The 15,086-nt window shown below is 39.7% G+C and overlaps 1 protein-coding gene across 1 annotated transcript in view; it reads right to left on the bottom strand.

Moving 5' to 3' along the window:
* LOC105926128 (metabotropic glutamate receptor 7) overlaps window positions 1-15,086 on the bottom strand; it is a gene marked incomplete in the record, with an annotated part of 138,140 nt that overhangs the window by 40,229 nt on the left and 82,825 nt on the right. Inside the window, 2 exon segments of the mRNA XM_036132768.1 lie at window positions 927-1,066; window positions 12,171-12,371. Coding sequence (XP_035988661.1) covers window positions 927-1,066; window positions 12,171-12,371 — 341 coding nt within the window.

Raw genomic sequence — 15,086 nt, forward strand, 5'->3', positions numbered from 1 at the left:
CCTATTATGAGAGGCAAAGTCTGAAGGAAAGTTAATGAGCTGCAGAAGGAGCACAGGAGGTGTGTGCAGTATTTTAGATTTCAATTTCCGACAACATCAACATCTTCAGTAACTCTCCTGCCAAAAAACTGAACGTATAGCATGTCGACTGACACCTAAGTTGAAAATAAGCCCTTTCTCTTAACTCTACTCTTTGCTGTCAGTTCTTTGACATAATTATGCAGGGTAAGCACGGTGAAACCCTCCTCACGCTGTTACTTCACTTCTAATTTTTAGAGCCAATCCCTCCTTTCGAGGCTCTTCTGATGAAGTCTTGGCAACGGATTCCTTTTCCTGGTCAAAACGCATCAGAACTTTTATATAACAGGCTGAATGTAACCAGCTGAAATCCTTTTATCCCTTTTTTACTCATTAATTTTGAAATGGTCAAGTTTTCACATCGTGTTTCTTTTCCCTCTTCCATTTTTTTTCTCTTAAAAGCTGCAGATAACATTAAAAATTTAATTAAGCGTAGAAAACATTTTCTTTAAAGTCTGGGTTCTGTAGGACACGGCCTTTGGCACATTTTCAAGGCAACAAACGAACTGAAAGATTTGCATTATGGTTTCTGGATTCATACGTGGAGGGAAAAAGTAACATCAGAAATTACGCCCTGAAGCATTCGTCCGCTGGGTGAATTTCATGTTGATTTGCACGAATGAGATTGTCTTTTGTTAAATTGCACATCTATGTGCATCGAAGAACACACAAATTAAAAATATAATGTGAAATACAAATACTATTCACATATAGTCACACAAATGTGGATTTAAGGTTTGAAATTTGGTAAATGTTCTGGTTTTAGATCTGCAATGTTTAGGTCCTGATAAAACCTTTGAAACCATCTGTCAGTTGTCAGTTTTATGAGCCTCGGTGAATCACCATACCCTGAGCAGGAGGGTGTCCGCCCACTGTCCCACCACCTTGTACTCTGGGCCGGAGGAGTTGGTCACCTGGAACTGGAACAGGTCATAGCGTCCTGGAGCGTCGCCATTCTTGTTAAACACAACAGATGTGCCGGCGCTACCTGTACAGAGCGAAAGGGACAACGCAGCAAAATAAAACAAATGAACAAGAAAATCAGTTGCAGAGGTGAGGGGGAAACAATACTTCCTCTCACAGGACAGAAACGCGATGCTTTAACCTTTTTGATTCGAGCTACAAGGTGACCTCAGAGGAGTCCGTTCTACAGCCGCAGGACCTACGGCTGAAATAATCATAAAAACAGATGGGAGGGGTTGGGGGCTAGTTTGCTCTCTATTGATCAATAAAAAAACTAGATTTTCTTCCTTTCTTTCTGCTTCACATTGACTGCTGAAAAATAAGTTGTCACATTCATGCCATGGTTAAATAATAGGTACTCTCAGCTCTGCTCACAGGCCGAGCAGCTATTTTTCAGATTTGTAAAAATTAATATTTACTTCAGTGGCATAAAAACCCAGCATTTGATTTTAGTGCATTTGTAATACATTAAATTAATCAAATTCAATTAATGGATTTTTCAAAAACAGAATTACCAGCGACAATTTTTGCATTCTTAGCAATTGCCATAAAATAGATGTGACCGTCTAAAGCCTTTTTATAGTTTGCTCTATTGAACTTTATTTAACAATCAACAGCATTTTAATGGTAAGATTTTACCTCGAGGCTTGCATGGTATTGGGCACTCTTCAAGAAGGGAAAGACAGGAGAACATACTAGATGCGTGGATGTAAATAGGTCAGGAAAGGCCTACAATTAGAGCAACTGGATGTACAACAAAACATTTTATCGATTTTATCACAAAGTTTATCGTTCTATTGCATGTGGTGAAGATGATGATAAAAGAGGAAAACATATCATCAAAGGGTATAAAAGGAACTAATATGTGGGACTGGCAGTGCCCCTCTTCATATTCAATGTAGTTGGTAACTCTGGTGGATCCTGTCTATGTGTTTTTGCCACTGGAATCATGGAAACAAATGTGAAAAATACAGCATGTTGAAATTAAACTTAAACTGAAAGTTAGGAGGATTTTTGTCTCTATGATTACATCATTTTTAAATACTAAATTGATTGTCATGATCAGTTCCTTAGCACTTGAGTAGCCTTGTCACCGAATACTTTTTTATTCTTATATGAGTAATTTCTTGGTTGGCAATTTTTTACTTTTACTTGAGTAAAAATATGTTGAAGCACTTTTACTTGAGTACAATTCTTGGCTTCCCGGCCCACCTCTGAAGCTATGGCTTCTCTAAGAGATCCAGCACAATAGCTGTTTTGTGCAAACAACACGGTCAGACTGACTGATGAAAGAGAGAAACGCTGTAACTTATAGTTGGAATAAAAAAAATATTAAACATAACTAAAATTAATATTCAAAAAGTGTAGAGTGTCGTGTTTAAAACAAATACTGTATATTTCTGTGTTTATGAAAATAAAAGCTTAGTTTTTACACGTGTGCTTAGACTGTTCACATTTTAGCTTTGATTTCAAAAGGTTGACTGTGTTTTAATATTTTAACATTTTGTTAGGCATGGATGTTCTCACTCTACTGCTGTTTAAAATAAAGCCAAACCTCCGCTTTTTGAAAGCAGCACGTTTCTGTCTGCATTTCAGTCTGTGGTCAACAACGGGTGATATTGGGAGGGTAAACAGGTCAGCCAAAGCATCATATGGTCCCCATCTGCTCTCGGTGCGCACCGCCTTTCTTTCCAACCGAGCCCAGAAAATATCTCTAATTAGTTTAGCGTGGACTGTGGACACCTGAAAGGTTATGCAAGTAACAAAAAAAAAAAAATGTTTTAATTTCACTATTCGGCCAAACTAAACAACCTAGTTGAGTCTGCACTTGTATATAGAGTATCTTGGCACGTGCACATTACTCCGTTATACAAGTCTCATGAGAATGCATGAGGTCACATGCCATCTCTGTCATGTCATTCAACATAAGATCTTCCTCACAGCGGCTGATGCTGAATGGCGTTAATGGAATAAAGGCTGTTCTTTCTTTTATACATGAGGTCTGCATTGCTAGCAAGGTCATTCTATCAATTCCATAACGCAGAGTGAACAAAAAAAAAAAAAAAGAAAAAAAAACTCGGTTCACCTTGGCACCACATACAGAAACAAATGGAGGCACCATCTTTTAAGTGGGACAGGGTAGTCTAATGACTCTTGGCATGGGAATTAGGCACTTTTAATAGCTCTGACTATAAAAAAGCTGTAGAGAATGGACCACAAGCATATGTTCACAACACTTTGGTAACACGGTGTCTTGTTTCTAGAGCAGAACATTTGGCTTTTGGACAGACGGTAAATGAACCTTGCCCTCCATTTTCAGAAGGTCTTCTTCGCTCAATGACGTTTTACCACCGAACATTCAACACCGGCTTCAGTGCTAAAGCCTGCCGTAAACCATGATAGGCACAGATAGCAAGAGGCAGACAATTTCAGACAGGGAAATAAGATGCCAAACAAAATGTCGCAACAAATTACCACCACTCACAATTTGGGTGTCACACCTTCACTCAAATTTGAATTTGTGACATTTTTTTTAAGTGGTTATTTCCATGTTGACGCGGAGCCACCAATCACATAATCTCCGCTGTTATGTAAGATGACAGCATGTTCTGTATGTTGCACATCAGCGTACAGTTACCACACGTTCTGGCCTATCCACTTAAGGTGGAACACTAATTTGCAAGTATCAATGTGTCAGCACAGAAAATGAATCTGGACTGAACTTATGATACGTGCGCTGGAAGCTGTTGATATGAAAGCCAAGCTAAAGCTCTGTGGGTGGCAGTCTCCATCCTGTCACTTCAGCTTCCAGCACTCAGACAGAAAACTTGTTGACACGGTGTATAAAGATGTTGACAAAGTATTGACTTCTGCGAGGAAAAGCGGTGCCAGGGTTGCCATTCTTATTCCTTGCCTCAGCACAATTTTGCATTGAGCACACAAGCGCTTTGTCACTCAGCCGAGCGCCACGGATGATTGGACGCCGGGCGCTCCTCAGGTTCAGAGCAAATAATTAAGTAGTGTTTCTGTGAGTGCACGTAAAAAAAAAATCTCACCAGAAATGAATTTCTTTATATATATATATATATATATATATATATATATATATATATATATATATATATATATATATATATATATTATTAGCCGACATTTTCAGGGGTACAAAATGGTCTTTACAGATTTCTTAGTGAAAGCGCCGTCTAAGATGAAAGATTTATGCATTTGAATGTGGCTGTGAACTAAGACATGACAAAAGTGCACTGCTGCTGAGCTGTGCTAAGCACCGTGGGTGGACCAGGGATCCACTGCTGTGTTTTTCTCGCATCATTATTCTTTCCTCTCTTTTTTTTTTTTTTGTGTTTCTGTGCCTCTCACTCCTCGGCTCTGTGACTCCAGCACAGTGGGGAGATTAGCTAAGGAGGTTTACACTCCTTTGCTCTCAAACATACATTAGCAGCGGCAAGTACACAAGATAATGCACACGGTTCCTGTCTAAATGCAATAAGGGGCACTGAGAGATGCCTGATGGAGCACCAGCCGAGTGAAAAAAGGTTTGAGGGGAGAACATCCAGACAGGAAGAGAGCTGCAGGAAGCTTATTTCTGGCTGCGGTGAACCGAGTTTGTCACTGCGACACTCGTGTAAATGTTTTTTTTTTTTTTTTTTTTTTTTTAAGACAACCAGAGGAAGTCAGCCAAGTCCAGATGGTTACTGACACCGGTCAGTTGACTCTAAAACCAATGCATAAATCTGCACTTAGTTAAGGTCTCCAATAAGTATTGGCCTTCCACAGCCAATTGCATACATTCAATCTGTCTGGTTCCACCTTAAAATAGGACTTCTCGCCTCCTGGATCCCTGCACTGCTGCCATAGCGACCATGTTAGAGAAAGGCAAGCAGCTCTTTGGGCTTTATTTAAACTTTTTTTTTTTTTTTTTGGTGGGGTGATTGTGTGTGTAGGAATTACTTCACACATTTCTTCATTACTCCACTTTTGATGGTTTGATTAACAAATGATGAGTTTGGATTAAGATATTTCCTTAAGATGGTTCTCGTAGAAACATGTAGCACTTTACAAGCTGTTGTTTGAAGGTGTTATATCTTTGGTGTAAAATATTTAAAAGTTTCCCCATCCTCGCTACGCTTCAGTGTGACTATTCTTGCCCTAATATATGCCCGCCTGCCACCGTAAATACGTAACCTGCTGGACCAGATGGTCTGCTACACAGAACCATCTGGGAAGTCGTCATTGGTAAGCATTTGGGAAGTGGGTTGCCACTTTGGAAAAAAACAAACAAAAAAAAAATATTTAGCGTGTGATTGAATATAGCATCAATCACAGGCAGCACCAGTTAAACTGAGCCTGTTAGTCAAATCGGACTCTTGTGGAAGCCGCTGAGGAAAAAGATTTACAGCATAGAGAAAAGCCTCAGAGTTGAGCCTTCCTCTGCTTTCAGGGACGAATTACTGAGTTTCTCATAACTGGTGGGGTAAACCAGCTGCCTGCAAATGTTTCTAAATTTGCATTAAGCTACCAAATGATTTAACAATCTGCAACATATAATCATCCTGATGTAGAAGAATCAACAAACGCAACAGACCTGCTTTAAGATTGGTCACATTAAATTAAAAACGGACAAGTCAAACATGTTTTGAGTTACGCCTTACAATGAGGGACACATAATTAGCTGGAATATGATTTAATAAGGAACAAATTTGGGACAAATTGCTGATCACATTTTGTTAAGTAGCAGTATGTTAATGACTTGGCCCTAATGAAAAACTCTTGATCATCCTGACCACACTTTGTTAAATAGCAAGGCTGGCTATGGGCGGGTTGGTTGATAAATAAGAAAGCACTGAATTAGAGACTGACTGCATGTTAAAGATTAATTTATAACAAATTTTTAAACCAAAGTGAAGAAGTAAAATGCACTGATTTTTTATTTATTTTTTTTACAATATGGTAGTTGTTTAGAAAAACAAAACAAACAAAAAAGTCAGCTCCTTCTTAGTAAGACTAAAATGCCCACCAAAAAAATAAGTATGTTTATAAATCAGTAAGTGGATTGCTTTGTTGTCTTGCAGCTTGAAGACAGTTGTTCGCTGTGTGCAATCATTTGATTGTTATGAAAATGGTTCGACTCATCTCTAGGAATTGCTCCCGCAGTTTTAGTTCAGACTGAGAGGGATAAATGTGGGATGAAGATTGGTACTAAACAAAACCTCCCCAGACAGTTTATCTCTGACTAAAAAAATAGAAATCTAGTCTGATTACCATGCCTCTCAAATTCCTCAAGTTGTGCCATGCTATGTCTATTATTATTGGCAGCAAAGAAAAACTGGGAGATCAGGATAAATTGCCGTGACTCGTTCTCTGATGCCAACAGGTCTGTTTTTAGAAACAGATACAAATGTGACAAAAACATCTTTAAAGAGGATTTAAAACATTTGTAACCAAAATATGAGTATTCTGTTCACTTCTCAAACCAGGCAAGAAGTCAATGTTTTTTTATTCCCCTTCTTTAGTCATTGGATGTGTGTTGATGTTTCAGGCTGGGTTTATAATTTGTGTGAAATGTCATGTTAAAAATGTTCAGAAAAAAAAAAAAGAGGAGAAGCTGTAAAATATGTTAAGTAAAATAAAGATATTTCATACATCGGTAAATCAAATCCTACATTTTAATGCTGGAGTCTGACTTTTAATAAACACAATGAGCTGGGTCCACCTCTGTAAGTGGAGATGTACTGAAAAGATTACAGTGATGTATTATCTAATAGACAGCTGAATCACCTTTAGAAAAATATTTCAGAATACTTCAAAAGAGCCTTTAATGATCACTGTCAGACATACATAGCGGAAAATTTGTAGTGACAAAGGTTCCCTTGTTTTAAACGTATCTCCCTGCTGGTTCCTCTTCTCTATTCTCTTCTGCATTTTTAAGCGGCTGTCATTATGAGCTATCTTGCGCTGCCTGTACGGGGCTAAATAATGTAGTAGTTCAGCTAAAGGCGCAGCAGGGAAACGTTTTGCTTAAAATGCCTGAAAATGTTACTTTGACCTATAAATTAAACTGAATGTAAACCTTAATTGTGTCTTGTACTCATGAGACGGTGTAAGTTTCATTAGGATTTTACTACTATTCATTTAGATTTTCTTCACTTGGGTTTCTTGGTTTCCTTTTTGCCAACATTACTTTAGGTTCTGTTTTGCATTTTGCTCCTTCGTGCTTCACCTGTCCAGGTTTCAGGACAGCAGGATGGGACGAACCTTTAGAGCTCCAGACTTTGAACATTAAAAGATTTGAGGGCTTCCTTATAATTTTTTTCAGAGAAAACTATCCAACCCGGAACTATTTGACCTTCCGCAGATAGCTTTACACCTTTAGACAGTTCCTGCCCTGGACCCCACCAGCGCCAAAACGTTAACCTTGCCTGCAAGCTGGGTTCTCGTGGTATTTGTGCATTCACAAACACACGAGAATCCATCTTGTACTGCTCCAGCTTCAACCGTTTGTATCCAAACCGGAAAAAAAAACTGTTCTGGTCAATCACGTTGCATTATTGTGGTTTAAGGCAGGACATGCCGGTGCGACGGAGGCAAGAGCTGCCGAGCCCACAGCCGAACAAGCATAAACATGGCAGCGCAGGAGGATGGGCGCCTAGCTGCTGCCACAATTTCTTCTTTGAGAGAAGAACAGCAAGAAGTGCCTTGACCAGTTTATCTTCTTGTGGTGTATCATGACACATGCAGTTTACGTTTTAATTTGATACTGTGATTGGCTAAAACCAACCTTTGGTAGGCGGGCAGTAGGTATCGCTTCGCCCAATCAGTCTGGAGACTTCTGCTCAATGTCTCTCCTTTCCCCAAACGGATCAATGGTAGCAGTCCCGGATTGATAATGTGCTGAATGTAGTGCTACAAATTATTAATCTGGCTGGTTATCAAAATGTCAGCTCACCAGGCCAATGCTGTCCCAAGGAGCAAGTGCCTCAGCCTTCAAGCTGTGTGCCCTCAATACCTATTGCCAACCATGGTGAAGATGTGAAAAAAAACAGTGTATCTTTTATCAGTGTGGCATAATATTACACTGAAAAATTTTGATAACCAAATCTTTTTATCTAAGGCCTTTCATTCACAGAGGAGAACAAAAAGTATGATAATAATTTTTTTACAAGACCAATGCCACACTTATCTACACCTCGCCAGTAGATCAGCGCTTCATTCTTTCCTTTAACATTATCCACAGTTGAAGCACACAAAGAGAAGGATCTTTGTCCATTCCTCTTTTCACAATCTCTCTTGTGCAAACTCCCTGACACGCTTATGATCTCTTCTCTACAACAAGCCCCTCAGGCTTTCTGTTGGATTTAGTACGGGTGACTGTCACGACCATCAAAGACCATTTATTTGCTGTTCTTTGAATGCTTTTGGTCTTGATTTTGCCATGTACCTTCAATCATTATCCTGCTTTAAGACTCAGTAAAGGCACATTTTCAGCTTTGTTTTAGGCTCTTTCTTCGGGCACCTTTGATTCATCACGTTTTAGCTTGGCAAACTTTTTTGGACATCTGGGAGCCATCCTTTAGAGGCGGGTGCTGTCAAAATTCTTTGATACTGTAAGACTTTGTAGTACTTCTGAAAATGAACAGTTGTTGGTTTTGTTATTGTTCTTTTTTTTTTCGTAATTATAATTTTTTTTTTTTTGCCGCATCCATTTCTTGTCTGTTTTGCTTTACGTTGTCTGAGTCGCATCTGTCCCGAATTTGTCTCCTGCGCATCTGTTGCTCATGTTTATTATTATTAAATGTATGTATTTCATTCCTGGTCTCTGTTGTGAATGTGTCAGATACTCATGTAATCACCATTTCTGTTTGATTTTAGTTTTTTTTTCATCCGTTTTATTATTTTTTTTGCTTCATCCATTTCTTGTCTGTTTTGCTTTCCGTTGTCTGAGTCGCATCTGTCCCAAATTTGTTTCCAGCGCATCTGTTCCTCATGTTTATTGTTATTAAATGTATGCATTTCATCCCTGGTCTCTGTTGTGAATGTGTCAGATACTCATATAATCACCGTTTCTGTTTGATTCTCAGTTTTTTTTTGTTTTTTCTTTCTTTATTAATTTTTTTGAGGGTGTGGGGTTGGTGTTGCATGGTTATTTTTGTTCATGTTCACCTCACCTAACCTTTGCGGCACTTTACATTCACGCTTGTATAAAAGAGTTGTTTTGGCCAACATGTCCCAGACTTTTGTCTGCATGTGTTCTCCTCGCTTTGCCTTGGACGGTCTTTACAACTTATTAGACATAAAACATTACGGTTGTGGAATTGATCTCCCTGGGTTTTTATCATCTCTCATTTACTTTCTTTTGTTTTTCTGTTTTCCCTTAAAACGAGGAACGTGTCAGTACGCCAGGAAATGAAGGCAGCTAAAGCAGTAAAATGGTCATCTTTGCAAATATACTGCCTTGTATTCATACTCCTTGTGCACCATAATTTGTCACATTACAACCACAAACCTCATTGTATATTTTACTGGGATTTCATATGACCGCCAAACATAGTTGCCCAGAAAGAGGAAAACGATACATGGTTTTCAACTTTTCTTCTAACAGGAATTTTGAAAAGCGTGGAGAGCATTTGTACTCGGTTTCTCTGACTCTTTTCTTTGTAAAACCACATTTTGCTGAAATTGCAGCTGCAAGTCTTTTGGGGGTATGTCTCTACCAGCTTTCCACATCCGCAGACAGATATGTTTATGCATTTTTCTTAACAAAATCTTCTTTGTGTTCAGATTTAATAGTGAGCATTCTTAAACATCAATTTTGAGGTCTTACCAGAATCTCTAAATTGGATTAAAGTCTGGAGTTTAACAGACAAAGATGCTTTTTATCTTAACTACTCCATTATAGTTTTGGCTGTATGTTTAAGTCATTGTCCTGCAGGAAGTCAGTCTCAAGCCTTTTGCAGACACTAAAATGCCCAACTTCCTTGTTCCCACTGAAAAAAGCCTCACTACTGCATGATGGTGCGACCACAATGTTTCCCTGTTAGAATGGTGGGCTTAGGGTGATGTGCATCATTAGTCTTCCACAACACAGGCTATGCAATTTTTATTTAGTCTGACCAGAACACCTTCTTCCATATGTTTATTGTTTCCACTTCATAGCTGGTGTCAGACTGGCCCGAAGTGGCTTTTGTTTGACTGATGGTTGAACCACTTAACTGATTCTATCCTCCTGAGCTGTGGATCCTTGCAGCTTTTTTAGGGTTACCAGGTGCCTCCTGACTGCCTCTCTGACTAATGTTCTTCTTACCTGGGCTGACAGATTAGTTGGAAGGACATTCCTCTGCAGCTTTGCAGCTGTGCTACACTTTTTTCTATTTGTAGATAATGGATGTTCAAAACTTTAGATTTTTTTTTTTTTAACCAAACTCTGATTCATATTTCTCCACCGCTTTATCCCTGATGTGTCTGATGTGCTCCTTTGTCTTAAAGATGCTTTTTGTTTGGGTGACTTGTGAAGTCTGATTTTTATAAAAAAAAAAAAAAAAAAAAAAAGAAGATTTGGTTCCTTCCACTTTACAATTGCATGCTACGTTGTGTTGCTGTTTCACACAAAATCCGATAAGCCACATAGGAGTTTGATGTTGCATTATGCCTTTAAAGAGTACATCTCAAGCAAAATCCACTTTTTTAGCCCTTACATACATTTTCTTCTGCACTTGTAGTTTCTTGGTGTGCAGAAAATTGTAATGTAGTCTGTCCAGATAATGCATGTATATCCTTATAATTTGTTGGGGTCATGTTTTTGAAGCTGTTCAGTTTTATCTATTATGTTTTTTGAACAATTATGTCACAGTTTTTGCTGCATAGCAGCTAAACACGGTCACAGACCTTCGGCTTACCAATTTTGTGAATCCGCCATTTATTCCTTTTGTTCCTGCAATTTTGGAGTCCAAGCTCAAGGATGCCTAAGCTACAAGTGGATAGGTGAAAATGGTCAGTTGTTGGGTGCATTAATTCACCCAATTCATTACACCATCCCGAAGCGAAATGCAAAAATGGGCAAACAGGGTGTGGAGTTGACCACTCTGCGACCTGGTGGTGGGTGGGGTGTGAAATGCTTCATTTGCATTTAAGTAGACTGCACCAAAACCACTTTCTCTTGGCTACAGTCTTATGAACCTGAATTTAGCTGAATTTAAAATACCCGCACAGAAAGGTTTGAGCGTAACAATGAAACCGGCTGAAGCTGAGCAAGCCGTAATAGGCATAGTAATACATATGCCATACAAGTGGGCGGCGCAGTACCACAGTAACTACACCAAGAAGAAGAAGAAGGAGAATGGCAACTGTTATCACTGCATGAGTAAGAAAAGAAGCTTTTACTTGGACAAGGAAGTGGAACTTCTCTTCCAGGCTACACTTGACTAAAAGACCAGGAAAGCTAAGACAGTAGGTTGAAAAGCCTGTGTAGCAAAACTGCAACTTAAAGAGATCGGCATTGCTGTTGTTGGCAAGGCAGCACATGCGTGTTAAAGCCGCGGCCTACATAAGCTCGCATGGGCAAACGCACCAGTGTGAAACCAGTTATGCATATAGGGGTGTCACAACAGAGGCGTCACAAGGGGCAGCTTCAAACCTATCCATTGTGGGAGCAGGTTTCAGATTTAGTCGGTTTCACGGCCGCTTCATTATGACTGGACCCCCTAACCAACAAAGAGGCTTGTCGTATACACCCAAACCCAGCTTCTTCTGGACAGAGCCTCATTCAAACCTCGGAACAGTTGTAAAAGAGAGGCTGTGCAGCATCAATAGGGAGGAATTCAGACCACAGCATTAGATAGCATTTAACCCATCTCTTTTAGGGAGCAGTGGGCTACAACTGTGATGAGCCCGAGGAGCATTCTTGGACCAACAGTCTGGTTCAGGGTCATGGACCCAGATCGGCAGCCTCGGGTTCAAACCCTAGGAACTTGCGGCCTCTCCAGGACGCAGGTGCCCCATTCTAACCACTAGGGCAACACTTCTCCCAATTGTTAAGTAATAACAAGTAATTTTTTTTGTTCTTCCACACAGTCTGTGCACATTTGATGAGTAAACTTTTTCAATTTGTCACTTACCATTGAAGCTGGCGTTGCGTATGTACTTTAGCAGAGTCTTCCCATCTGTGGACTCCATTTGTGGACAAACGCCAGGATGATTGGGACATAAGTCCCTGTGCATGTTGTGCAGAGCGTGGGCCATGGCATACACTGCGTCAATCACAAACTGCACCTTCCCTTCCTGCTCGTACTTGGAGTCGATCCCAATCCGCTCCTGGCCTGTGGGAAGAGACGAGAGCTTTTGGCTGAATGCATCGAAAATGCCGTTAAACTTTACCTTCTATCAGCTCTGACAGCTTCTGTTCTTTTTTCTTTTTTTTTTACCCAGCTCCTTATTAACTATTTGCTGCTGTTTGTTCAGTTTAGATTCTGAGGGAATCACAGCTAAAGGGGACAATGTGTTAGAGGAAATATGGAGACGTGTTTAATTCCCCAGTGGGATATATCAGCTCTGAAGCAGAGCTGTGAGGGGAAAAAGTGTTTGTGAAAAAAATCAGCAGAGTCAGACTGAATTACTGGGGTGTGCTTCAAAGTAATAGGCAGGCAACAATGAACCTCATTTGTCCCATCTGAAAGGAGATGAAGATCACCATGAACTTTAGTTACAGACTCTGCTACACTGGTTTCCTGCTCCTTTATATCCTCCTGCCTGTGCACTGCCCTTTCACTATGGGTTGCCGTAAAGGTTTTGTCTCATTCTGCTGGTACACTTTTAGAATACCTAATGCACAACCTCCTCTCTTGTTTTTGTTGCAAGCTGAACTTTGTTCTTGGAGATAAAAGCTGCTTTTCAAAGGCTTCCGAAAAATTATAGCAACAAAAATATCCCCATTACATTTTATGGTGATCGTTATTATCATCATTGTAATTATGATTTTCAAGCTCCCACTTACCAAAAGAATGCATCATCAAGGAAACAGAATATAAAAAAGATTATTTTCTCAGTGGTAGCGGTCCACAGGAGCTCAGTAATCATGTTAATAAGAAAGAAACAGAAGAATGTGGGAGACTTTTTCAAAAGGGAATGAGCTCGTAAGCAATCTGCTTTGACATTTCAGTCCATTTCTCAGATCTTAACATACATCTCAGCCCACACATAACCTTTTTGATTTTCCTAAGCACAAAGAGTTCAGTGAACCGCCGTGGTCTGAAAAAGCCACCTATTAAAATTTCCCGTTCTGAAGTAGTGGTGCCTCTCAATAAATACGAACATCCTCAAAAAGTTAATTTATTTCCATGATTCGATTAAAAAACAGAATCTTACAGATTCATTACACGCAGACCTCACTAGAAATTCAGTTTCTTGAAAAACGAAAATATTACATAAGACCAACAATAAAAAAAATACAATAAAAACAGAAATCTTATGTCATGATGAGAACTTCTAAAATTACAGCTGACTAGCAGCAAGTCAGCCGCATCTTCCAGAAGGAGTATAAGTCGCAAAAGGTCCTTGCTAAAAGCGTGTCTGTTCACAAGCATTTTAATGGAAAGCTGAGTCGAAGGAAAAATTTACAAACAACAAGCCCTCCATAGGGTTATGAAGCAAAGCCCTTTTTGTATGGACATTCACAAGGTATGGACCAAAGCAAGAGTCAGTGTTTTAAGAGCTACGATATATCCATGATACGGTCTACAACTATTCATTTCCTTGTGTTAGGCCACTCCTGAACCAGAGGTAACATCAGAAACGTCTCATCGTGGCTAAGGAGGACTGGCCTATTGTGCAATGAACCAAAATCCTCTTTTCAGATGCAGCTTTGTGTGTCATTTGGAAATCAAGGTTCCAGAGTCTGGATGGGGAATGGAGAGCCACAGAATCCACGAATGCTTGAGATCCAGTGTCAAGTTTTCACAGTTGGTGAGATTTGGGAGCGCCATGTCGTCTACCGCTGTTGGTCCACAGTAATTTCTCAATACAATGTCAGCACCTGCCGTAGAATTTTAGAGAAACTCATGCTTCTCTTTACTGAAAACTTTATGAAGATGCTGTTTTCCACCTGGTGTTTTCAAGAGGAAGATGAAGGACAATGGACCCAACATTGCAGATGAGCAGAAGGCCGCTCTCAAGGGCAACCTGGGTTCAGCAGAGCCACATGCTGAATTCGTGCCAAGCTGCATCGATGCAATCATTCGCCCAAATGTTGAGTGCATATTGTACAGAGTGAAGATATACTTGTTAGTAGGCCGACCGTGTTTGTGCATTCCAATTCTTTTATTTGATCTTGTCAAATATTCAAGTTTTGTGAGAAACATTGAGTTTTATGTGAGGGGCTGACTGTGGCTCCCTAGGAAGAGCAGTTGTCTTTGTCACGAGTCTTGCAATCTGAAAGTTGTGGGTTCAATTCTATCTTCCTCCTGCCACATGCTGTTTGGCCCCTGGGCAAGGTACTTTACCACAAATTGCCAACCGAGCTGCATATTGGTGTATGAATGTGTGCATGTTTATGAGTGTGAGTGGGTGAATGTGGCTTCCATACAAAGTGCTTCGACTGGTCAGTATGACTAGAAAAGCTCTGTCCATTTACCATTAGCTACAAGCCATTATCTTCAAAACGCAATTCAAATATTTCTGTATATAATATCTGAGTTTCACTTTTTGAATTGAATTGGGGAAGTATATTTTTCATGACGCGCTTATTTATTGAGAAGCACTTCTCTCAGCTTGGCTTGAGGTTATAGAAAAATAAAATATGGCTGTATTTGTGCATCTCTGTTTAGCGCAATCTAAGAAAAAAAAAAATGAAAAGTGTTTTGCTGTCATTTTGCAAGAAGGCCTCTCGGAGTTCAGCAAGTAGAAGAGCATCTTTTGTCTTTGACACATGATGAAAAACACCATACGAGAGATTTTAAAGGAAACAAAATCCCTCAGCAAACTGTAATTTGTGTCAAGGCACTACTGCTGTCATCAGGTATGGAAGGAAGATTAATACG

This window comes from Fundulus heteroclitus, unplaced genomic scaffold, assembly GCF_011125445.2.
Source record: "Fundulus heteroclitus isolate FHET01 unplaced genomic scaffold, MU-UCD_Fhet_4.1 scaffold_54, whole genome shotgun sequence".
NCBI classification, from domain to species: Eukaryota; Metazoa; Chordata; class Actinopteri; order Cyprinodontiformes; family Fundulidae; genus Fundulus; species Fundulus heteroclitus.